This window comes from Bombus pyrosoma, linkage group LG14 (assembly GCF_014825855.1).
Source record: "Bombus pyrosoma isolate SC7728 linkage group LG14, ASM1482585v1, whole genome shotgun sequence".
In the NCBI taxonomy this organism is placed as follows: domain Eukaryota; kingdom Metazoa; phylum Arthropoda; class Insecta; order Hymenoptera; family Apidae; genus Bombus; species Bombus pyrosoma.
The window spans coordinates 8848878-8876232 of NC_057783.1; the positions used below are offsets into that span (position 1 = coordinate 8848878).

Genomic DNA, 27355 nt, shown 5'->3' on the forward strand with positions numbered 1-27355 from the left:
TTCTTTGTATTACATGAGCACCTTTATTGATATATGTACTTTACAATTTGTATCAGGACAATTCTTCACGAAATCTCGAGTGTTCTTAAACCTAGAATTCTTAAAATCTACAACGATCAGCTGGAAAAGAAAGGAAAATCTTATATCGTCGTTTAAGTTACTTTCAAAATGTGTATTTCTTTGCGCGCTTGGCTCGCGGATGGGCAGGGGCTTATCTACCACGATCCGCGAATCTTCAGTGAAGCTTCCTCCCGAAATTACGTAACTTAAAAGTTTTATAATAATTTAAATATCAACATCTTTCTATCTGCCGCGTCGTTAAGCTCTTTCGTTCCTTTCTTTTTGGATTCTTCTTTATAAAACAAACGATAAGCTGCCTCTTTGTTCTCTAAATCTAGATTAGTAACTATCGTCGAACCTATTCATCACTTAACGTTACTATTTATACTCGTACTCTCGTTATTACCTTACAAGCGTTACTATGTACAAAGTTTGTTCACAGTGTAAGCGTAAAATCCGCACGCCGTTTACGTCTATATAAAACGTTTATTACCATCAGCACACGAGAAAAAAAAAACATGCTTAATTACGAATCCATGGAACATTCGATACGATAGGATTGCTCCAAAAATCGAGCAACGTCACGCGATCGACACAGTCATCGAGCTTGTTAATTAGAAAGATTAAAGATACGTCGCTGTTGTAATTGTTTCGCAAAACGGACGTCACGCTTAAACGACACGAATGCACGTTCCAGTTCACATGATAACTATACTGTGTAACATCGAATATCGAATACCGGCGATATCCTTTAATTTCGATGTAAAATCGGCGCAATTAGTGCTTGTTACAGAACGACGAATCCGACGTCGAAATATTTGTAACCTGAAACAGTAATAATACAACAACAAGAAGCAAGGAAATTAATAAAATTGCTACAACTGCGAGTATTGTTGAATCTAATAGAAGAGTGATTGCTTCTCAAAATAAAAATATGTCCTGCCACTTGTAAATGAACTATGTGAAAGTTAACTTTGCAAATCTTCTGCCATATATACTGCTAAAAATTGTTATTCCGCGCTCTTCGTTAATTTTTGCATAGGCGATTGCCTTTTACTCCGTTGCACAACGCAGTCCATTCTATTTGGTATAAAAATCATAAAGATATCATAAAGCAATTTAATCTGCATAATGTATCCATTAGCAGGAATAAGGATCGAAGGAGAGCCGCGAGTACTACGAATATCCAGTACCTTCAGTTTCGATAAGAAAAGGGAAACGATTGTGAAATTTTTAAGCGACCATCTTCGCAGACGTGTTCAGTAAAGTAGTTCGTAAGCGACGACGAAAGTGGACAGACTCGATGATGGGTACACAGATCGATGACGGGAAAGTGCAAGAAAGACAAGCCAAGAGAAAAGAGAGCTAAAGATACCAAAAAAAAAAGAAAAAAGAAAAGTGGAGGCAAGCGTACGATATGACAGAGATGAGGAGGCAAAAAGAGAATGGCAGCCCTCTTTTACTTCACGAGTGAAGTTTCCACCGGTTTCACAGCTCGGCCTACTTTGGTAAGCCTCCTAACCCAGAATTATAACGTGGAAACATTGCGAGAATTTCGGTCGGATGGTATGAGAACGTCGCGTTATTCGTGGCCAAACTCTAAACATTTCTTTAATTAATATTGGATGGCGATGGATTTATGAGTGATGTAGGGCCATCGACTAAGACACTTTGATAACGTATTTCATATCAATTTCGAAGAAATACGTGTCCGTAAAGACGGATAGGGGAAGAATCGTTTGTGAGGTGTCCAGCGGTTCTTAATCCCAACGAGGGGAGCATCTTTACGATCCTCGTGACAATATGTCATGTTGTCTAGGTTAATTGTCTATGATAAATGTATAAAGTTTTCTATGGATGACTTTGTTACGCATGTTTGGAAGGAATTAATCGGTAAAGTAGTTTAGGAATGGAAAGATTTTTAAATTATCGGTTATGAAGAAAATGGGAAATATTTTTATTCCAAATTGCCCATCGAGTAATCTGTTTTAATTATTCTTAGTCGGTCGTCATTTAGAGCTCTCTAATCGTAGTATTTAAAGTTACAGAAGGGATTGGTTAATAGAGATTTTATTTGTCGCGAAACTTTTAATCAAGGACTCCAGGAAAGTAACTTAAATACAGAAACAATGTTATCCGGAAATTGGAAAGGCAAGTTGAACGTCTTAATCTATTTTTAGGTGTCGTCGATGACTCATTGTATGGGCAACCTAAGTACAAGTACTTTCCATTAAGCGTCACCCTAGTTTTCCCCATTCGACGTTAATTCCATGTGAATTCGTGTACTCTTTTTACGATCACGACCACCTCGGTGCGTTCCCTTTCCACCGACTCTATTTGCTCCAAACAAAGACGCTTTCACAGATGAAGTCTCATAACGCTCAGGAAGGAACTATAAGTAATTCGAGACTATTCCACTCTGGAAAGCGAGGCTACCTTTTATTACTCGCTCGTTACATTTATGCTAAAGACAAATTTATTTGCGTAGAGGAAGAAATATCAAAACAAAAATTCATTAAGCCTTGTTCTCAAAATATTTTCATATAAATTTGGAATATTTAGAAACAAAGTTTTTTCTATATGATGTATTATTTGATATTAATTATTTTAATAAAAATTTAATTTAATATTAATTATGTCTATCATGAAATTGTAGGAAATTATTTTAGTAAAAGTTTAATTTAATATTAATTATTTCTATTATGAAACTGTAGGAAATTGTAGAATCGCTTGACACCTCTTGCTTTGTAATTCGCATTTGCAAGCTGAATTCGAGTGATATACGATGCCCATGGAGCTTGACAGCGACATAGGTTGGTAAAACTGATAATACATAGCTATAAGATAAATCAGTATCTACATAAAGCCAAAGGTGTACAGTAGCAGACTGTATTGATACTAGGAAATGACGTTTGCGTGACACCACAAGTATGTGAATTATAGGCCATTCATTCATCTACGGAAATATGATTTATCATTGATAAGTACATGCCCACCTCATTAGTATATACACGTTCCATTGCTTCTATAATGTAATCGAGTTTCGACATGCAGTCTTGCAAAATCTGGCGTGGAAATAATTTTTCGTTGGGTAAAAACTCCTACAGACTAGTGAACTGTAAAAAACCAATATCGTATTTCCCGTAACATCACTATAACACCACATATACGGATCGAAAAAATATCACAAATGTTCGTTTTCAAGAACTGGAAATATTTTTCATCGGTCATCATAGACCACTTGTATTTTATTTGTTATATTTTATTTTTCCAACAATTTCGTATCTAGCCCGTTCTTATAAAATCAAACGTGGTTGAATTATTTATACATCTTGTGAATGTTTTGATTCCCAACGATCAAATTACTTCTACACGTTACGAATTTTCAGGCTACCAACCAGAAAGCTCTCGAAACAGTTCTCCATAGTAATATTACACCAACTGATTGCGCAACCGTATACAGAAACATTTTCTTACCAGTGCAAGAAGAATGGTCCCATCGAGAGATATTGAGATTGTTTCGATAACGAAATAACCATTACCAATCGGCACAGTATTTCGAAGACATTTTAAAACAAGAGGCAAAAATCTACGTAATCCTATGACTAATCTACTTTGCAATATTTTCATTATTCGGTAATCTTGTTCCGATCGCCAAGAGTGTGCTGTTGTAAATCTATAAAATTCTCTTTGAAAAATTGCAAATTGTTCATTTCGACTACTGCGAGTCGAAGAGAGAGTTTACCTGGATCTTTTTAGCGAATTATACGCTTTATAGAGCATGTACGCGCATACTCCGTAATATTCTCCGATAATTTAAACGCATACATAGCAAAAGCTCGGGCAAAAACGTGTATGAAATATAATTTTCTTCTGGCTTCCTTCTGTTTACAGCTTCCTATAAGTTTTATAAAATGAAAACGACGTCATTAAGCGAAACATTAATAATCCTTATCTCTCTCTCTCTCTCTCTCTCTCTCTCTCTCTCTCTCTCTCTCTCTCTCTCTCTGAATGTTCAGCCAAGTTTCTAAGTTTAATTTATTCGTGTTAGGTCACAGGAGAACGACTATGTAACTAAACTTATTGATATTGTATGTTAATAGCTAAGAATAGACGGAGTTTTTTCACAAATAATACGGTCGGGGAAGATTAATGGGAGAGGACTGCAAATTTTTGTAAGCTTCCAGAATTTATTAAGAATAATACGATTAGAAACAGAATATATTTTAGATTTTGCGCGAAACAAGAGCATAACTTCCGATAAAAAATAAAATAATACTCACACAGATGTTACGACTATCAACGGATATGTTCTACAAATGCGCAACAAAATTTATGAAAAATTTACGTCGCGATTATACTCAAGCAATGTCACGATGAACAGGCTTCTCATGTTTCCTTTTCTTCTTCAATTTCATCAACTGTAAGTTTTATTATATCGAGAAATTTCACTCTAAAAAATGGAACTAGGTAAGAATGTATCTTACGCTGTTCACGAGATTAATGACCAAGGGCTAAAATATGATCACGCTTAATCTCTTCTATGTACCTTTCACTCCTTCGCTTTGTTCTCTGATCTTATTAATGAAAACATCCAATGGATCGAAATTGATTTCAAACCATTTTCCTACGCTGAGTCGTAATACCTGCAATTTAGAAGACAAACGCTCTCCTCAGTTTTCTCCAACATGTCGACAATGCTGCGTGAAATTGGAACAAACTTTCATCATATAAGAGTTATGTGGTGTCTTCAACCGACAGGTAAAATCTTAGAAAATACTGCATATCAGATATCAGAAGATATTCTTCGACATTGTTAAACGCAGGACTTCGAAACATTTAAAACGAACTTTGAAATAAATGTTTATAGAAACGCTCCTTTCCTTCTTCGAAAATGAATTCTTTTCCGACACAAAACAGAAGACGACGAAAGTTAGAAATCGACGAAGAACATACAGCTGATTCGCAGCCCAAGAATGCAATGGAACATCCGTAAGTTGGTTTATTATTGCAGTTCCAATCAGCAAATGCTTCGTGGTCGTAATGGAAATAAACCATAAAAAGTAGGACGTTTGTTTTAGAAAACGATTTCGCATTGCTGCGTAATATGTTCACTACGTTTTGCACAACGCGGAGATTACACCGTAATTTTCTTTTACGACTTCCATGTTAACGGTGTTTTATAGATGCCATGGAAAAAATTAAACAACGCGAAAGATTGCTGGCACCTGCTGGTTCAGTGTGCAAATCCACGAGGATGAGGAACGTTATTGTTAAAGCTTCGCCAAGAATTTGGGAATTTAGGGCACACGTAATATGTTTTTTCCCTTCTCTTCATTAATGCGTTTTACTAGACGCTCTGGACAATGTGCTTTCGAAATGTACGGAAATCAACAACAAAGGCTACGAAAAACGGGAGAAAGCGCTGACTCACCCGACAAGAAGGAAGTAGAGTATGGGAAATTTATGGAATTAGCGATCTTTTCTCTACCATTGCCATTTTTTGTTTGGAAGCTTTTAGTGAAAAAGCGTGTTAGAAGTTTGTAGAGTTACGATATTTACGATGATGTTCCTAGTCCCAATTTCTACGACACGGATCATATTACGAAATAGTCGCCAGGTTGATAATAAACTGAATACCAGTGACTGAACAGCAACTTTGATATAAGTTAAGAGATGTACAGGTGAAATTCCTGTAATTACAAAACTCCTAGAGTAAGTCATAAAGCGTTAATTTAATTGCTAGACTGCCTGTTCGTTAGGAAACTTTGGTAAGATGGAATAAAATCGAGATGCGAGATATATAAAGCTAACTGAAAATGAGAACGAAACACGTTGCTCCCTAAAACGTTTTTAACATTCTTTCGCTATTAATGAACATAATTTTTAACTCTTTGTAATTAATGAACAGAATTTTCTTTTTTAAAGTAACTATTATAAAATGTTGTGTTAGTAATTATAAAAAGTAACATGAAATAAAATTCTAAATGTTATGGTTTCTATGTCAAATATTAGTAAAATAGAACTTCGCTTATCTGGGACAAATCGTTTATATATCACCAACTACCTATTATTTTTCGTTCACATAGTAGGAGCTCGCGTTCAGATGAATTGAACGAATGATTCGAAGCAGCAAAACTTCAGTTAATCGGGCATTAACTAAAATTTCGTTCGGATAAATGCAATTTGTATAAGTGGAGTTCTGCTATGCGACAAAATACGATGGAATTAAACGAGCAAACTCAATCGAGACTAATCGCGTTTGCCATTGATCACTAGTTTGATGGATCGTGTTGACACAAAATTGATGAGTACCGCGAGAAAAGAGAAAATAATGCTGGTCAGTCGGTACATAGTTTCATAAACCGCAATCGATACTGTGTACACGTTAACGATATCCTCTAACAATATTGTTCTTTGCACGGAAACGTAAAAGTAAACTATATGCCATATGTTACTAGTTTACGTCAAACGTAAATAAATCAGTGCATAAAACAAATTGTGAACGCGAAATGGGATTTCTTCCGAATGTACTGACATTTTGTGCTTAATAAAATGTTGATCGTATAATAATACGAGTTTATCACGATTTCAATGAGATGCCGTGAAAACATATCACAGTTTTAGCAGCACGACACGACGCATCGCATCGCATCGCATCGCGTTCAAATATCGATCCCATGTTGTATTTTAGATCCTCCCATGCGGGTTTGATTAAAGCGCGTTGTCTATTTAGCTGTGTAATTTCGGCAAAGGCGTGAAGCTCATAAAATTCGAATGACCGAATCGTATAGCTTTATCGACAATTTGAAAGTGCTATAGCAATACACGAATCTCTTTCCGTCTCTCAACCCTCGCGAGAACTTTATTCCTTACTATCGTCTGTGACATATAAACTACGATAGCATAATAATTCAAATCTCGGATTAGTATATACATACAGACTGCGGATATTTAGTTATAAATTCGTCTATTTCGCAATACAAATAAGTAGAATCTAAGTAGAAATTCATTTCTTCCACTAAATATCGATTACTTTCCTTCGGATATTTCACTTTGTATATTTACATTTGATCGAGAATGATTGGAAAGTCAAGATGTAACAGGGCTAATATAATAGTTTCTTCTGCTTCGTGAACAAAATTCATAAACGGAGTAGAAAAATAAGAGCGAACTCGTAGACAGGGATGTTCGCGCGAAATAAAAGATAGCTCGTACAAGTAAATGACCAAAATAAATGACTAAACATTCTGTAGGAGGTTCAGGCATTCGAGCAAATGACGTTGAACATTTTCGTGCAAGGTAGGCGACCTATGCGATAACAACAATCCAAGGAACGGATACGGTGTAACACAAGCGTCGTATTGAAACGTTCTATTACGGTTAAAGTTATTTTAAGAAGCAGACGATAAATTTAGAAGATCAACAAATGTAGACAGAGATACGAATATAGAAGTTCTAACGCCCGACGATGATTTATACGATTTATCTATCTTTAACAACACTGAAAATCACTGATATAACAGGAAAATAACTGCGATACAGAGATTTACATCTTCCTCGCTTGAAAACTAGAAGTGTAATAAATTCATTCACTTATGTACGTATCTCCAAGTATCTAAGTATTAATCTTTCGAAACGTCATATTAACTAAAATATGTAAATCAGATATTTATATTCGTATGTCTTCTAAATTTCATTTTATTTAAAAACTGTACTTGTATGGGATGACCTAATATTTTATTCAGTTTAAGGCATATCGTTCATCAACCCGGTTTATAGACTAAACTAACCATTCGAATATAACCATTCAAAATAGACGCAAGGTTTTAACGTGTGTATTCGTTTCGAACGTAATATCAACCATAACAGTTGTTTGAAATTATCTAAATGTTGGTCCGACATTCCACGAGGTTCCGCAATTATTTAGCTGAAAACGAAGCGGTTGAGAGGCATAGTAGCTAGCTATAGTCGTTTGTCGGCGGGCGGAGGGGGGGGGCAGGATTATAGAACAGGCCAGTTATCTGTGGTAGTCGAAGCACGGCGATGGATAGATCCATAACGCGGCGAGTTTATGTTCCGCAGCAACAGCCTTCAAACTTCATCGGAATAAAAATGCACGAATGAAGAACGAGGGGATGCATGGACGAAAAAACTAAGCCGGATTTCCACGTTAATTTGTCGAAACTGTGATATGCTTGGTGAATCGTTCCACACAAAGCTATCACAGACCGACGTTATTCAGTCATAAACGTAATAATAGCTGTCGATCGCAGAGAAAAATCGTGCTTGTGCTTACGGTTCCGAGCAGGACTATGATTTACGACATGTGCTCTGCCGAATTCGTTGATTTCGATCTGGAATCACTATATAATGTTCCGATTACGTAGAGAGAAGATATAACAGACTAAAATAGACGATAAGCTTGAATTCGATTTTAACACAATCAACGGAGTTTAAAAATTTCGAAGAATGGTTGATTGTTAATTTCACGTTTTCTTCTGCCACGATACGCGACTATCAGTTTTTCTGATACAACATTTTTGTATTAAATTTTCCTTCGTCCCTGTCAAAAAATAAACTTGAACAATGCACGGTAGATGGAAAGAATCTGCTTCTCCGGAAGGGAAGTAATAGTGTCTTTGATCGAGAGCGGCGAGATTTAATGGATTAAGAAATCCCTTCATTTCCTCATTTCATTTTCATCTTCCCTAAATCTCATTTGCAACAAAGGAAAAGACTCGCTTTAAAACTGAAGGGATTAAACGTGCCGTGTATTAAAGCTTTACAAGTTCGCGCTATCGCTGACAATCCTTAAACCTTCAAACGAGACGAGACAAATCAGCGGACGGAATAGCATTTCAACAAAATTTATGGGTAAACAGCGTTTATGTATCGCGGTACGATATCCAGCATATTCAGAGTATTTTATGAGCACACGAGTCGCGATGTTATATGAAAAGTTGGGCGACACGATAAAAATTTGTCTACTTTCGCGCTTCTCAAGAGGAAATCAGCGAAAATAAGGCAACGCATACATATTTCCTTATGGTGTCACGCAACGATATTTGCAGCCAAATCCATGCCGTCTTACTACTTTCTGTAACAAATTTCTCCCAAGCAGCTAAAAATACCGATAGTGCGCCCCGAATGTCGCCATGCAACTTGACTCCAGTGATTTCATCTCTTTCGGGTTTCAAAATGAAACAGTATTTTATAAACTTAATAGTGTTCGTAGATCTCGAGAATGTCAAGAAATTTAGAAGATCCAACACGTTACCTTCCCAAACAAGTTTAAATTGAAAAAGTATTCTATCGTAGGAGGCATGTTTTAAAGCCTCTTTCGGCGCTATTTTACGAGAAATCTGTACGAGATTTTTCGCCTGTTTTTACACATACGTTCATCCGTATTGCGGTAACATACACAAATTATTTTGGAGAGAAATAATCAGAATTGGTAGCAGTATAAATCCTCGAACGTACTCATTTAAAAGAAGAGACGTAGAATGCAGAATACATTCTTAAATAAAAATCTTCGAAAGACAATTTGCGAAGATCACTGCGACGTCTCGATAACGCGGTACAATTACAAGATCCTTCGACATAATATTGCTTGAGCAGAGCTCTGAAATTTGTTTCACAGATAAGTAAATCGAGTTGGTGCCGTAATCGTGGAAATAACTCGAGAGAAATTAAAGTGGCCGAGGATCTGATGTCGTCTACTCCGAGCCGTCTATTTATTTCTCCTTTCGTTTGCTCCGTTGCTTTTTTTCTTTCTCTTTCATTTCTTTTCTTAACTCGATCTCTCTTTGTCGACTTCGTCGACTGCATTTTGCTCGAACATGAAAGGGAAACAGTCGCTACCTGTTCGGTGGAAATATTCAAACAGTCGATGAAACCAGCGAAATGCGAATAATTCGTGCGATTAAACGGAAGTTACCGTCATCTCAGTACTCAGATTTCTAACCACGAAATGCGTTTCAAAGGCTGATAATTATGAAAATATGATGAAACATTATGACTTCGATCAGTTGTTTAATAAATTGAAGATTTTACCACTTTTCCACTAAACGTTTTATTTCGACGTATAATATATTTTCACGAATGTTATAGTTTGCAGTGATATTAGCACTCTGAAAATCCTATATATGGATTATACTATGTATGGATTATATACTGTCTAAAAATTTGCACATTGTGTCTTTGGAAGGGGGACCTCTCACTCCTGTGAAATGTTCGAATGGGTCTGAGTTATGTCGCAAGAACCGCTAGGCTAATCGTGAGCATGAGCGTTTCGAAACGCCAAGGTTTATGATAAGGTCGTGACTATTGAGCTATGGAAAGTTACTGCGGAGAAGTTAAAAATACATGCTACTACAAATCCGTTAAATTACTCGCCATCTAGTACCATCTGAGTACTGCCACTGAGTAGCGCTGAAAATGTATTTCTCAAAAACAGTAGTTGTTCTTGACCGTGACACAAACCTGGCCTAATACGGCCCTCGACATATTGCGTTATAACACTCGATAGTTACCTTGCTACATAAATAAAAATTGATGGAGAATTTGTTGATAAAATCGTAAAAGATTGGGTAACCCAACGCTTATTTTTGACAAAACGTAATTTAATTAGAAAATTGCGGACTTTATTTTATACGTATAGTTTCTAAATATTATAAGTTATATAAATAAACGAGTAGTGGAGTATATTTGTAGCAACTGACTTCCCGTCTAAAAGATATATAATAGAGAATAATGAACTGAAAATGGTCAAAAGATAATTCGAACGAAAGGAACTGCGGGCACAAAACAGATAAGAAGCGAATGGGTGAATTCTCCCGCGTTCCTTTCGTGAAAAGTCCAAGATACCGGCGAACAGCACTTCTAAAATTAGTACCATTCTTCCCTCCACTCCTCACACCCAGTTTTATCCCTCTTCGCCAGGGCTTATTATCTGTTACTCGTGGATTCAAAAGTAGAGTTGCAGAAAGTTGACCTGGTATTCCGCAACGTACCCTTCAACCATCTATGAGAACCGACACTTTCTCACTTTCCCATTCTGTTCATTCCACACGATCAATCAAAAGCAATTGATAAGCTCTGATAAAGGAATAACGATATTGCTTCCACCACTCTATTCCATTTAACCAATATTTCTTAGGTGTAAGTGATATACGAGCCGTATTAGTATCGAGGCTTGAAAGGAATCGATTTAGGCTTCGGAAATCAAGAAATTAGGTATTCATAATATGCGGACGCGTTCGATAAATCTTTCTAGATGACACGTTTCCCATAACCAGTTTCGTTTTGCTTTGAACGTTTCAAAATGATCTATGACGCGAAATTTCCATTTTACCATTTTCTTTCTTTCTTTCCACTTTCTTCGAGGAGAATACATCCGAAACGATATCGTGCGCAGACATATTGTAGTAAACAGAATACATAATGATTCTGAGAAGGAAAATATTTCGACCTAGGTAAAAATTCTGCGTTGTTTAAAGTGACGTTTTACGTGTTGCAACCTAAGATGAAGAAAATCAACTTTTCAAATATTAAATATCAGGACGCTTGATGAGAAATTGATAGAGAAAAGCTGTGAGGTAAAACTTCTGAAAAAATATTCGAAGAAATCACGAAAAGGAAGTCATATGAAAAATTAATTCAAGCAACGATAGCAGTAACTTTTCGAGCATAATCGGGTTAACAATCTTTCCACGCTAAACTTTTCATCACCGTAAAAGTCATCTTGTATCGTTCCATCTTTGTATTTCATTTCCGTCTACTCTTTCTTCTTTACTCGTTGGGTTACTCCGTCCTACCTATCTGACGAAACGTAAATATTTTCCTTCATCCTCCGCCGCAAGACAAAGTTGTATAATAGAAAAATTTTCCCGTTGAAAACAGGGAAGGAGAATTCGATTCGATTCTGTTACATCACACGGATGTTTTGATACGGGTTGGATATAACGAAATCTCCACAAGTGGATGTAACAAATTGGAATAGAAATATCGTTCAACAAACCAAGTTATTACCAACTTATTTACTTTTTACCGACCTTTCCATCGCCGATCTTTCGATCATTTTTAAATATTTCACGATGATAAATGATACGTACGTATTAGGTACATGTATCTCATAAAACTTCTGTCGGAGGATATAGCATAGTTATAAAAAAAAAATATGTTATGATAATAGTTACAAGGAATAAAAAATATTATAAAATATCCCATAAAATATTGATTTATTTTCTATCGATTTATTTTTCTGTAATTTTTTTCTAAATACTTCACGACATGAAATTTCAATAGAAGGGAGAAAAGCTTCAAACTCGTTGGTTTGCGCTACTATAGAATATAGAATTTAATTAGCTTGTACACAAAACTTCATCGTTTTCGGAGTCTTAGTAATGTCCCCTATACGTATTTAGTATACCATCCACTGGTAACTATACTACTAACGCCTACATCGATCTTCTTTGAAAAACGAAGAGGTATTGATTTTAGCCTAATAATTTCGAAGGAAACCTCATAAAACACGTGCCGAAGTTTTGAACGCGGTGTATAAAGGGAACATTGAAGGGACCTTGTAGGTACATTAACTCCTTAATGAACGTATAAAACGAGAAAAATGTGCTTGGTTCGCGTTAATTTGTCCAGAACGATTGTTCTTAGAGTATACAATGTGTTCAATGCCTTGTGTCCAATTTTTCATTTGCTTTACTAACAGAATAATAGAGGCAGGCATCGCGCTTTTCCTTGAGAATACAATGTAATAGCAAAGACATATGCGTTTACAAACATTTGTTCGTGAAGTTTGCGACGAAAGAAATCTCTATCCCCGACAGATACTTCAGTGAATTGATCGAACGTCTGCCAGTTCTCGAAAGTATGATCGAAAATACTTGAAAAAGAACATAACTCCCCTATAGACGTTTTCGGAGGATTTTACGAGAACATTTTAGGCTACGAATGAAACGTTGTCGATATTTTAGAACAATCACTTTTCAATTCACACGATTCCAGCGAAATCTAATTTCGAATGTCTGTACTTATCCTGATTTATAGCAGGGATTCGTTGCTTTCTACCGCTTTGGTAAACGCAATCTGATTTTCCAGCCGTTTCCACTTTCCGCCCGAAGAATTTCCTGCCACTTTATCTGCAGTCCGCGGTACAAATATTTGAGAACTCCTATTTAAGGACAGTATCGCATGGTTTTTACTGAATGGGGAGGAAAAATGCGTATCTCCGGTGAAATCCGATTTTCCAGAAGGAATACGTTCGAAAGTACATCGCATCTCCGATCTTACGTATTCCTATCCGATATTATCCTCTGATAAGCTCTTCCTATCCTACTCTTACATCTCTTAGAAAATATCTGTCAGTGTAAACATCTGATTGTAATAAAATGTTGGAAATTGCGGTAAGCACAACCATTGAATTTCAAGTTAATTTTATGATAATAAACGCGACAAAAATTAGTAAAAACATTTATTTCGTGTAATTAAGGAAAAGGGGACGTGATTGAAGGTTGATAACGAACGTAGCAATGAAAGATTTCTCGATAAACGTGAATCGCTATATTTTTCTTCATTTTTATGACTAATCTTATTTCCATATCTCTTCGTTCGTCCAGTATGCGGATCACGTTCTAATTATCGCTTTAGAGACGTTAATTGAGTCAGCACAATTTGGCATTTCCTCCTTTTCGATGAAAGTTAACTGCGCCATAAACGACGTCGTGTGGTCTAATGAAAAAAGTTCTTCCAATCTCCTCAATTCGGAAAAGCTGCATTAGCATTGATAACGATAGGCATCGAACATTCCACGAATACGTATTCGCTTCATTCCCTTTTACAAACTCTTTTAAATGCTCTGAATATTATACGAAGAATTTTTACGAGCGCAATTGAAAATTTCATAAATTCGTAAGCTCTGCTGACGCAGATAATTACAACGATATCAAATTTATCAATTTCAGAATCATGGAAACGATTTATACGAAAATGTGAATAACCGAGGATGAAACGTTCAGCCCAATCCTCTCACACTGCTTTATTTGGTATTTCATAAGCGAAAACCAGAGTGCGACCCGATATTCCTACATAAGTGACGCTCGTCTTACGATCAACGAATCATACGGACGTCTTTCTGATGCAAAAAGGGAAAATACGCTGACTCAAACTGAAGTCAGCGGGAATTCTACAACGAGAATGAACGTCGGTAAAAGGCAGTAAGAGCAACGTACAAATGGATATAACACGAGCACTATTTGTCGAATAAGACGACTGTCATTCAGGCGTTCTACAAACGTTCTCGGATGTCGTTGGGGAACGTTAACGCCTCAGCCAATCCCTACCCTCGCAATTTCATCCTCCCATATACCGCGTGCCCTTCCTTTATCCTGCGAAACCTTCGGGAGCAGTTCGCTCTGTGGATGTCGCGTACGCTTCTGTGATTTATCATCCGATACCTATTCCACAGCCTCCAGTCATTCAAGCCTCTACAATGTAAGTTATGTCGTACAGTATTGTTAAGGATAAAGATTGTAAGCGAACGAGGTTGAGAGTAAGTGAGAATAAACGAAAACCAAGTCGTTCGAGTTTATTTCTTCTGGATGATTTGCGAGGTGAAACAAAGCTCCCGCGTTTTGCTAAGTCCCGATGGGTCGATTGAAGCTTCCACCACTTGTAACTTCGCGGGAATTTTCTACAGAAATCGATATTAAGAAGAAACTTCGTGCGCTGGCGAAACAGAGAAAAACAGTGAAAATATATTCTTCGGTGTTTGTTTTATTTATCGAGGGTATGTTTCGCAATGTGCTTTGTATCCGTAACACGCGGAATGAAAACATTGTCCCTACTGCTGAATATCTCTATGAAATGTTCTATACGAGCCGCAAGAGACGAATAAGGAGACAAGAAGAGAATAGCAGAGGGAGAATGAAGAAACTAGTTCACCGGACTTTATTTTTCGGATATTGAAGCGGAATGTTTGCAATGAATTTTGATGTGCACGACGTGTATTATGTATAATAGAAAGTAGTAAAACTGTGAAATCTAACATACAAATAATATCACAATCTGCAGCTACGATAAAAGTAACTCCCAAATTCAAACAATGTTCTGTAACAAAATCTAACTTATGTATTTGATTGCAAGTTCTAATCACGCGTTTCATCTGAGATACATTTTGGGTAAAATAAACAGAAAAGTAGGCCGCGAGGCCGGTGTAACCTACACATCCTATGAGCACAGTAGTCTCGATGACCTTGCATTTTCAACTTGAAGATGTACGCCTACAGCGATACAAGTGGCGCCGGGTGTTTTCAAAGGCTCTGACTCGTCCATAAAACAAAAGAAGCTTTCCGGAAGGTCGAAAAGCTACTAAGGTAAAAGATGCGTTTCACTTTCTCACTATTATGAAGAGCTAATTGCCTACGAAGTAATTAATTCTATCGTGTAATTTTAAACGAGAATAGGAGAAACGTGAAAAGAGAAGCGCGCGCTTATGCGCGTTATAGCTTAAAAACCGGTTATTTGTTCAGAAGTTTAACTCCGCTTAGAATTTTATTCGCAGCTTAATGTTAAGCAAATTTCTACAAACGTGGATCCTACTGCGAAGTAAAACGTGAAGAGCTATATCGCGTTTTCTAATTTCGGAACAAATATCGAAACTATTGAAATTGAATTACTACTTTATCTAGGAACTAAGAAGTCGACGAGAACCAAGAAGCGTTAGTAAAGCAAATCGATTCTCTAATCAGCTTTGAAAAATTAATTAGAGAAAATTGTTGATTATTAATTTTGAAAAACTAGTTAGAGAATCAATCTTTCAACAAATTCTATTATTAATTTTCAATGTCTGTTCAATTAAAGATCTTCAAGTGATTAAGATAGATAATACGAAACATTGAATAAGCATTCCTCACTTTTTAATCATAATAGCGAAAGCTCCTTAATAAAGCATGTAAAATAAAGTTAAGCGAGGAAAATCTTGGAACAAACAACGTTGAAAAACTAAAACTCACCTAAAGGATGTCACCAGTACTGGCAGCTCTCGTAGTCTTCGTCAATGGTCCCAGTTGTCTGGCTTGATCTGGTCGAGGTCTGCAGTAAATAATTTTTCGAAAAGCTTTCCGAAAGCTGTCACTGAGGAAAGCGTAAAGAATAGGATTGACGCAGCTGTTCGTATACGCCAGAATATGACTCGCTATTTGCACCATTATTGTCGCTGATGTCAATCGGTACACATCCAATGCTTTTGTCACTAGGATTACCTTTTGTAAAAAAAATAAAACACGCAAAAGATATTATTATAATCCTCGAGCATGGAGAGTTTGGATTGTTTCAAACTTATTTCGGATTAAATATGCTCGCTCGTAACGAAAGGATGAAATTTTCCATGGAAATGCAGCAAAAAATCTGTTTTATAACGGACGATTGACGATCACACATGTAAATATGTATTAACTGCGTGTCACAGAAAGTACACCGATAGCACTTCATTTCCGTAATGGCGATATTGCTACTAAAAGTGCCGAAAAGACCGATAATAAATAGTCTATCAACTTTTTGGCTGAATTTTAACTCACTGATCCCGTGCCCTACTTAAAAAGAACCGAAGTAAAGGCATTATGCGAATATTGTCAAAGAAATATACGTTTAATACATGAACAGATAAAAACGTACAATTCCTGTGATATGAATTCAGCAGCTAAGTTAATAAGAGTCAATAGAAAACATTTGTACAATCTATGAAAACAATATTTCTCGTTCATCGAATAAAAATCGTATAAACTCTTCGTTCTGGCTGCTGCAACATATCGGCGTATTTCTGTTGCGTTTCGATGCATTTTCAACGGAGAATATTTTACACAGGTATCTCAATAAACGCAGTATATCCGATATATATTTAATGCCGTGAGAAATACATAAAACATTCATTATGAAATAGGAGACAAGCGAAAGATACATGAAAAATCATTGTGTTCCATTTCGAAACGCGAAAGAACAGAACATCGTACTGGTCTTAATAGTCTTGACATAGAACTGGGTGGCTGAACATATTTTTGCGGTTCCATAGAATTGTTTCGCTCGCTATTTTCAATTCGCAACATCCTACGATGAATATCTGAACATGCAACCATTATTTTTTTTGACCCACCGTTCGATTCATGAATTTTTCTATTTCATTCAATTTAGAGAAATTTCGTAAAGGATCGATAAATTTCTATGGACTGTACCATGTTTTAAATGTAACGATATCATTCGTGTAATTTAACTATCTCACAAATCCAGAATTAAAAAATTAGTAGCATTTTTGACCGACCGATAAACCTCATGCCAATATTCCGTATTGGCCACAAAATACACCGAATTACCGAATTTCACCGCACAATTTCCTTTCGCGATTTATCTTCCATCTCAATTAGCGCCAATGTCGTATCAGTTAATTACATCTTGCTCTTCTTGCTCATAAATTTTTTCCGTCAAAAGTCAAGCTCCGCAATTGCCGTTTGATTCTCTGGCCGCCGTTTTCGATTGATATCACGGCGAATTATACGATACGAAAATCGTGATCTTTCGGATACATCATTGCACGATAACCTCGTCAAATTTAGAAGCGGTTACGTAGCACATTCCACAAGAAATGTTTTCGAATATTATTAAAGTATCAAAAAAATAATATTGTTACGAATATCTTTATAGTCCCGAATAAATGAAATCGAAAATAGAAATTTGTTATTTAATAACAAAATACTGAAAATACGTTTAACGGCGAAATTTCTGTTAGATCGTAAAAAATGTTATATATTACAAAATTCGACGCCGATCGATGTTCATCCATTTCGTTATGCGAAAGAACGTGATACTACTAACCTGTATAGGACACCAACAAAAGGCGAAAACGCCAACGACGACGAAGACTAGCCTCGTAACTCGCTTTCTTCCGCGTCGACTTTCGGCGCTGACGCGATCAGTGCGCCAGAGTCTGATGAGCATGCAAATGTAAAAGAAACATATCAGCGTCAGTGGCAGCAGATAGCTCATCAGGAAGAACGACAATTGGAATAACGGCCAACTATATTGCGGTAGGATTCGACAAGCCGTCAAGTTCTCCGACAACAAGTCATCTATGTCCTGAAAGTAAAGCGAATCTACATATATAACAGAGCAATTCTAGGCCAAAATCGTACAGGGAAATAAAATGTATGGAATATCGACTCAATTTTTTAAATTTTCTTTAACGCGTTCCACGCCACCGAAAAAATAAATTGTCTTTGTCCCTTTAAGTTTAGACAAGGTATACCACACGCTCGCATCGAAAAACATAACTTCAGCAGAATGGGCGTTTTCAATTTATGACGAAGAATTTCTTTAATTACTTCGAATCTATGGAACTTTAAAGAAATCTTTCATAATGCTAGCTGGAAAAATACGTTTTAGCAGCGAGGGTAGGATATGTGCTTGTATAGTAAAGTCAAAGTGACCGCTTAAATGTACATAAGTGCATACGTATATGTAAAACGTGGTCGATATTTCATACAGCACACAAAATTTCATACTCGCAGTAATGATCATAGCAAATCGCATGTCATATATGGAGAACGTTCATACCCGGAGTATTTAGTGCTCAAGGGGCTAATGCCATGAGTTTGAATGCTTTCACTATGATAGTGATTATTGAAATCGTGTACATGCCATATGCCAGCGTCTCTGTGTGTACGCGGAGTAGAAATGTAAGAAATCATTGCATATATGTGATATGAAATAAATATTCAACTTTGGACATGAAGGGGTAAAATATTTTTTCACTGCATGTTCTTAATTCTATGGAACGATGGAAAAAATGAAAATGTTAATAGTTATCCGAAAATGAGGTTGAATTACTCCAAAACGAGATAATTGTCCCTGATTAATTTAACACGTTCACCAATTTCGTCTGGTCAAACTGTGGTGTGATTCAATCGAAATGTACATTTGACGCGTGTATGAAACGCGCATTATGATTTGCATTTCCCCATCGCGTCAAATGGTGCGTGTCATGCACGTAAACCTAAAATACTGTGCAGCTATAATTGTCGAACGATCACAGCCAAGTAGGAGAATGGTTGTTTCTCCCATTTCCGTTTGTAGAGTCGGGCAAAATCATATAATGCACGATAATAAGTCGTGTTTGGAGAAATTTGCGCAGAGCGCGTACAATCGCGATAATCTAGATGCGTATTCCATGAATGTGTAGTGTTCGATTATCGTTCGCGGTGTAATCCAAAAATACTTCTATCAATTACACATTGGTAAACATTGTTGACAGATTAGTTTAGCAATTTCATAGCTTATCATGTTCAAATAACGCGATTCTGTACCGATGCATCATATGTTTCAACGATGAATCGATACGATTATCACGTTAAATTATCCGAAGTTAGTGCTTCATATGATCTCGTAGGGTTTACATTTACAAAAAGAAACAAAATATGGACATACTATCGCGGAAAGTACAGAACGAAGAATAAAATTCAGCGATTCAGAGATAAAAATGAATTTCGATTTCACAGAACTACGGATAAAGTTAAGCTAAAGGATAAAATATATCGAATATGATTTCGGCAATAAAAAATTGAAAAAGGATATATGATACAAATCGCTACAACTTCTAATAATACTTTGATCCCGACGATACCGATCACGTCGGTTTTGCGTTTATAAAGCTTTATCAGAAATGTTCTATTATGAATAATTACAAGTTGCAAGATTGGCTGCGTCCATTTCATTCGAAAGTAATTAGAGTGGTTACACTCAAAAGTGAATTACTGAATAGAGGGGCATCAGCGAACATTCCTCCCGTCCACTTCAATCTTTCAGTACCATTGCCGGATTATTATTTAAATAGCTAATCTGTCTTTTTTGTCAATTTTAATCCGGCTATCTCGCGCTTCCCTTCTTTCAAAATCTCTGTCGACTATGAACCAAACCGACCCGTTAAATATCAAATAAATCATGGTTTCTGTTTGAATGATAGACAAATGATTGGAAGTGCGTTATAAACAAGTTGTATCATTAAAAGGGTATATTCAATCAATTCATAGTATTGAAATCTGACCATTGAACATATTAATACAACGGATAACGAATAACCGAATCGAAGTGAATCAAAATGAATCGAAATGAATCGAAAAAGGTTACTGAATCGATACAATTGTCAACATTTGTTCGATCGTAACTAATAAAAAGAATCGCATAAAACTCTGATAGAGATCTATCGTTATATACATTGTACTATTAGTAATATTATGAGTTAAGTGAAAATTGTTAGTCCACAAATTTGACAATATTATAGGAAGTGATTGTGTGACTTACCTCGCCGTGGACGATGAATGCAGGAGTGGATATTGCGAAAATCATCGCCCAAGCGATACAGATGGCGACGATTGCGTGGTTTTCGGTCCTCCATGACATGGAGGAAATGGGATGAACCACTGCCAAGTATCTGTAACAATCAAGATACAACATTATGTTACCATCAACAAATGCTGCTTCTTAATTCATTATTAATGTACACCCTTTCACCGAATTCAAATACTCTCTACTACTATTACAAAACAACTAAAGAGTTCCGATATGTATCAACGGCAGTATAGGCCTCTTTTGAAGATGTCTTATACATAATATGCTGAAGCAAATCGATATGCTAATTAACTTGGATGTAAGCCAATAAGCTAAATTATGCAGTCTATCAAGGGATACTAGGTGAATAGATTTATGCGATTCATCAAGGAAACTTGAATCAAACACATAACTTCGCTTGCAGCTGTAGAAATGAATGATTACTAAACTTTAGCGATTATAAATTAATTCTTCAAACATGTAAGGCTATCGATATCATATAGAAATTATTCGAAATCCCGTCACGATCACATTGCAATTACTGAAGACTTTGAAAATTCTATTTGACATAGGAGATGGTTGCCGCTATATTGAAAACGGAATTGAGAAATAAAATCAGAAACCTGAGCACGTAACGTGACTCAAAAAGTTTCTTCGAAACACAAAATGAATGTATCGTATATTTCGAGAGGAAATCAAGATTCTTTCGCACGTATGACATTTCTAGACATAGCATATGATGCTGCAGTCTGCACCAATGCATACTACACGGTATCTTGAAATGTAACGGAGAACAATGCTGATATGTATAGAAGGATGAGTTACATCTTACGTTGAGGATCGAGTTTTATCGTGCAGTATCCTTCTTCGACTATTTCCGTTAACCCGTGCCTGATCGAGTGATTCTAAATTATTTTCTAAACTATACCGTAGAAAGCATTTTGATAGAATTACCTAATTTTTCTCTTTCTTCTTAATTTACTCACCTATCGAGGCTCATGAGGACTAAGGTGTAAACACTGGCGTAGGCAGTGACGATGATGAGATATTGAACCATCTTGCACCAGAAGTTGCCGAAGGGCCAGTAAGGTAGCACAAAATCGGTTGCGGTAAATGGTATACAAAAAATGACGAACAATAGATCCGCCACGGCTAGATTGATAATTAGGATATTCGTGGTTGATCTCATTCCAGGATTCGCGGCAACCACGATAACGACCAAAGAGTTCCCAATGAGTCCAAGGATACCAATCATACCAAAAAATATCGGCACCACAACAACTACTATTCTCTCCACTTGATGTCGATCGAAATTATATTCATCGAAGAGTTTCTGAGTTTCGTTGTACGAGCTGTTTGAAAAATTTCTGGCTATTCTGTCCAAAGTCTCCATCTCTTGAAACATCGTGTATCACATCCACAGATCGTTGAAGTTATATCATAGCAGATCTTGAAACTGTATCTCGGAGTTTCTAATCACTTTCGTTCATATTATAACAAATGGCCTTGTTGCAAGTTTTAATTCAATTTTCTCCTATACTTCAGTTTCATCTTAGTTTAAAAGAAGATCGATATGAAAGCTGTTATTTATCTTACCTATGACAGTAAATGTATCACGTTAGTAAACACTGCAGTTAAAAAACTTAATACTCTGTATTTCTAGAAGTCATTCTCTAATCTTGTAGAAAAATCTATTCGATGGCGTGTATCTGATATACGAATTTACCCCAAAATTCCTTGCGATTAATGGAATTTTAGTAAATTCTTACGTCGTGTCTTTGAGGGATCAAGTATGATTTTCTTTCCGCCAGCTGTCGATCTGTAAAGAAACGGATTTTCTACTCAATGTAACACATCTTACGCTGCGAAATACATTTGATTTGATACAATAAGTAGTTAATACACCAGTAAGCAATATTAGTTGCACAGTCGAATTGTTTTATCTCTCAACGACTAACTAATAGCTTTACTTATCCAGACACGTGGAGCTTAAATTACACACGAGGCACAAAGCGTTCTGATTCAAATTTCGTAACCATATTTCAAATTTGACTAATGTGTTGGATATAGATTCCTCTTCCCCTTAAACACGGAGCCTTTAAGCTAAACTAAAATTAGATTTCGCTAAACATAACATACAATATTCTACGATTCTATGAAATCGTTTGATTTTAATCGTTTTTATTCAGACTGATACTGAGCTCCTATTTATCACGTCACAAATAATAAAGTCACTTCTTAAAAGATAAATAAGTTTAATTCGTCACAAAAGCATCTACACTTTAAGAAGTTCCTTCTAGTTCGAAGAAATTACTTGCCGTCTGTCACATCCGAATCGAATTATTTAAGACTGTTGCTTGCAATCACGAGATGGACTAAAGGGAGTAATAACTTGATCTACGCAATCAAACGCTAATTTTTCAATATCATATTAAAAATAATCGTCACGTAATAGATTACTGGCATGACGCAACTAAAGTCGTTCAAGGCTATTAAAGTGTAAAATATGAAATGCAATGTACGTTCAATGTCACATTTTCTCACAGTTCTTTCCCCGACGGGAAGTCATATTTTGGTAATTATCGACATTACTATACTGAATTTTGCCTATAATTATGCGTCCGTGACAACCTATGCGTTAGTATTGGTTGGTATTGGCCGGATGAAATAACATCTAAACCAAGTCTAATTCTTATCTTTTGTCTATAATTTATGTAAGATTGTGTTAAATGTCAATTTATCTGCCCGCCGCAACCAATGCTCATACGCTGTCACGGACAGCACAATTATAGACAGCATTCACTATGCTGATAGCAACAGATTTTCGCGAATATCTGGAAAACTAAGGCCGAGCGACGCTGATATGTATAAGAAAATGTTGTTGAATACAATCGATATTTTTATGAAATATTCTAAAAGCGATATCTTTCTGACTTTCGTGTACATTCTTTTAAATTTCTCTTTGTCAATTAAAAATTGACAATTCTCCTGATGAAGATCGAACAAAGAAAACAGAAGAAATAATAAAAATTGACCCGTTTCAAATCGTGTTTGACTGATAGCAATGCCTTATCGAAATTCAGGTCACGTTGAGAGCACGTGCGATCCCCTCTTTGTGACTCTGTAAAAAGAGTGTTCTATTTAGCCCCCGTTCTCACTTAGGCAAATATAAATAATATAGGTAAATTCAACATAAGTGGATATTCAAAATATTATCAGATTAAATTAGAGAAGCTAAGTGGTCTAAAGTGGCAAGAAACTTACGATAAAACCACTCGCTTTATACAAGTAACATATAACATCAAAATACGCGAATAGATAGATGAAATTCTATCCAGGCAGGGGGATTATAAAGATAAGAAAAATATTATGTTCTTATCCAATAAATTTTGTCTCCATTCCATATATTCGTATTTGATTTTATATACAGAAATAATAAAATTCTACTATTACGACATTGGAATTTTGCAAATTTATATAGTAATTTTAATTCGATATATTTCAAATTACATATCTCACAAATTAAAACTGTTGGAGAAGCTAAACGTATAATGCATATGTTACAGATAATCATTAAAGGTCACGTATAATCCTATAATAAATTACCATCAAATAAATAATATTGTTCCATTGTATAAAGTTCATTAAATAACATGGAATATGAAAATTAATCATCACATTCAAAAGAAGTCTATTGCGTTTCAGTTGGCTAAATTAAATTTAAACAATACCGTAAAATATGGGAAAATTACATATGCATTACATGTTTCTATTATTCGAAGTTATATTTCTGCACTCTGTAGTACGTATAAAAAGCTATAGTGCTCCAGTTACCAACATTCTTTACCTCGTTGTTCGCTACACTTCTGAAGAATCAAAATTTTTAATTCATGCCACTTTACCGCCCACTATTTTTTTACGATACTCTCTCTCTCTCTCTTTCTCTCTCTCTCTTTCTCTCTCTCTATGTTCTATACTATTTTAAACAATAAAAATGTTCCATCATAAAGCAATGTTAGATCGTAAAAGAATTTCATTCGTCCAGCAAAACGATATAAAACCACGTATCTTTCATATATAAATGTAATATATCATATAAATTGAAACGCAAAGGGACTTCCTCTCTCAATTTGTACATTATTATCGTGCAATACATTCTTTTATAATATATCTTGTTCCCGTACTTTTTACCCTTGTTCCAGCCAATTTATTAAAGAACGAGAAATTAGGAATAAAGATTTCCATCATTGAATATAAAACAACATTTCGTAGCTACGGTCACAGTTGAATATTCCACGAACATAATGATTTCACAAAGAAAAGAATCGCGTTTCTTGCTCGTCTGAAAGCCAGAGAGATTATCGATAGAACACGTGGCTTCAAATACGACAGAATGTTACAAGCATCTCGTGGCTATTAATGAAATTTATGACGATCTTCATTTAATTACCTTGGTCCTCACGCGCTGATATCGAGAGGGTTTAACGATCACCCGCCCTTCCTTTTACCGGATTAAAGCTCATAAGGCGTAACTGATGCAGATAGATCGATTCATGATTGGTCGTCCAACGGCTGCTAATTGCTGCAACTCTCGTTTGACAAATATGTCCCTGATGAATATGGTTGATGCATCTTTGATTTCGATATCATGATAGCACGAAGACACCTAAATGCGTGTATCCTTATACCGAACTCGAGCGCATTCACATCCAAATTTAACATTCTATCACGTCATTCTTTCACACAATAAACGATGTTTTAAACAATGATTAGAATTTGTAATACTTTATTGTAATTTCCTCATATGCGTGTTAGTTAATCGATAATCCAGCGCGTAAAGAATTATTCAATGGACCGTCGATATAAAATTTCGAAGATCTTCCTGTTAAATAAAATCTGTCAACTTCGATCTCTTTTTCCTTTCCTCTTTTGTTAGTAAGGAACTTTGATTTAATGGGCACATTAAACATCAGAATATCAAGTAACTTGCGTTCGATCTCACACTTTTCTGGGTCACGTTTTCTTGATCGCTCTTGCGTTACAAAAGATGGATATCATACTTAAAGAAACATTACGTGGAAACTTTCGGTAAAATATTCAGATATTTTGGATAAATTGTTCGCACTTTCCACACAACTATCACCATTCACGCGGATTAAATTATATTTTTCAACCTAAATCCCACGAAACTTTCTTGACACATTCTCGTTAAATAGCTTTTTATGATATCGTCCAATAATAAGACTCTCCGTAAAACATACGTCACTTTAACAAAATAATCCACACGAATCTCAGAGCGTTAGTTATTCGTTGTAAAGTTGCGAAATATTTAATTTGCGCTTAAATTTCGTAAAAATCATGTTGTTCTTTCGTTTCTCGTGGGAAAACTGTGCGTGTTAACGAGACTTAGTAAGTACCGTCGTCCATAAATAAATGAGCGGTAACAGAAAAATAAAAAATTTATGAAACTTAACGACACACGTGCTTAGACAATATCAGAGTCGGGAGAAAATATAAAAACGACTAAAAATAAAATTATTTCCTATCTCATGACAAAGTTTTAGGGAACACTTCGTTGATAATAATTTCTTCGATTATTTGTCGTTTACACGATCGTTTTTTGTTTTCTTTTTGTCTTTTCTTTTTATTAATTTACTTTAGAGCTTCTTTTCTTCTTTTATTTTATTTATTGCGATTACGCGACAAAATTCGTAACACGTTTCTATCACATTTAATTTTGAATACAACTTTTAAGAACTTTTATCGGAAAGAGATGCGTATACGAAGTATTTTGAAGAGCGCGAGATAGGTACGCAACCGGCGGTGGATGCGGCACGACTGTGCAGATTGAAGAAATATCGCCGTCGAGTTTACCTGAAATAGGGGTGCAGGACTATCCCCGCAGAGAGGGTGCAAGAGCCATCTAGTATCCTTCGAAGAGTACGGATTTATTGATCTGTTCCCTCAGCCGCTAAAATCGAGGTACGATTGTATCATCATATAGTAATCCTCCATCATTTTACAAAATGAGATTAAATATTACTAACGAAGAAACGAATTTACACCAGTTGAATAAAATATATTAGAATCCATTATCTAATTTGAAGATAGTTTGAAAAATAAGTAGGTCAAAATTTCTTCCGTTTTGTGCTAAATATACATATGCAATTGATTTTCCTGCATTGCCACATTCTTACAAATTAGAAAATAATAATGTTTAATTAATTAACATTTCATTGTTTCATTATTTTATAAACGCGTTTTCGAAATTTTTCGCTTAACTGTTAAGTCTGGGTACTGATGTTCCGATAATCGATAAGTAACGTATGATACAATCGAAATGTTTAAAAATAATTTCACCTTGTTTATAACTTTGACACCTTGATTATAAATAATCGGTTCACTGATATGATACTGAAATTTAGAAAGCAAGAAAATACCACATGTAAAATTATCGTTATAAATTTTTAACTAGTTTATTCCTTTTATTTTTTATTTCTATTTAAAGATAAAATTCACTTTCCGCAAGAATAATACAAATTTTTATTGTAATTATTATATACGATGTAATATGTTTAAATTTCACGAATACCATTAAGCTCACAAATATTGTGATTAAAGTCAAGAATTTTGTTATTAAACTCAGGAAGTTTGCTATTAAACTCAGGAATTTTGTTATTAACCTCAGGAATTTTGTTATTAAATCCAGGAATTTTGACACCTGCAGTTTCGTAGCAACGATCGACCAGTTTTTAAACGTGCCTAAAATAGTTTCGTCAAATAAACAGGGTCTAGTCCTCAGGCGACGTGTCATGCACACCAATTGTATAATAATTAAACAGAGCACGAGGTTATTTAAAGAACGTCTGCACTAGTCGAGTGGACGGAGTCAACTTTAGCTGATTTT

The 27355-nt window shown here is 35.7% G+C and overlaps 1 protein-coding gene across 9 annotated transcripts; it reads right to left on the reverse strand.

Annotated features, from left to right (window-relative positions):
* On the reverse strand, window positions 1-27343 carry LOC122575188 (allatostatin-A receptor). Of its 9 annotated transcripts, none has more exons than XR_006319353.1 (8): window positions 24899-27343; window positions 22045-22267; window positions 21435-21927; window positions 20422-20551; window positions 17941-18201; window positions 16089-16337; window positions 4344-4706; window positions 1-3958 (listed from the first exon to the last, which is right to left on the reverse strand). XR_006319353.1 is itself a non-coding variant. In XM_043743806.1 (6 exons), exons 2-5 carry the CDS (start codon window positions 21851-21853, stop codon window positions 16089-16091), a joined length of 1059 nt encoding a protein of 352 aa, XP_043599741.1. In that variant the 5' UTR covers window positions 21854-22267; window positions 24899-27343; the 3' UTR covers window positions 1-885. The 9 variants fall into 9 exon arrangements, 2 of the variants coding, with proteins under 2 accessions (XP_043599741.1, XP_043599739.1); XR_006319349.1 differs by having other exon boundaries at window positions 4344-4481; window positions 4610-4706; window positions 21435-22267; XR_006319348.1 differs by having other exon boundaries at window positions 4344-4513; window positions 4610-4706; window positions 21435-22267.
* Between the last annotated feature and the right edge of the window lie 12 nt (window positions 27344-27355).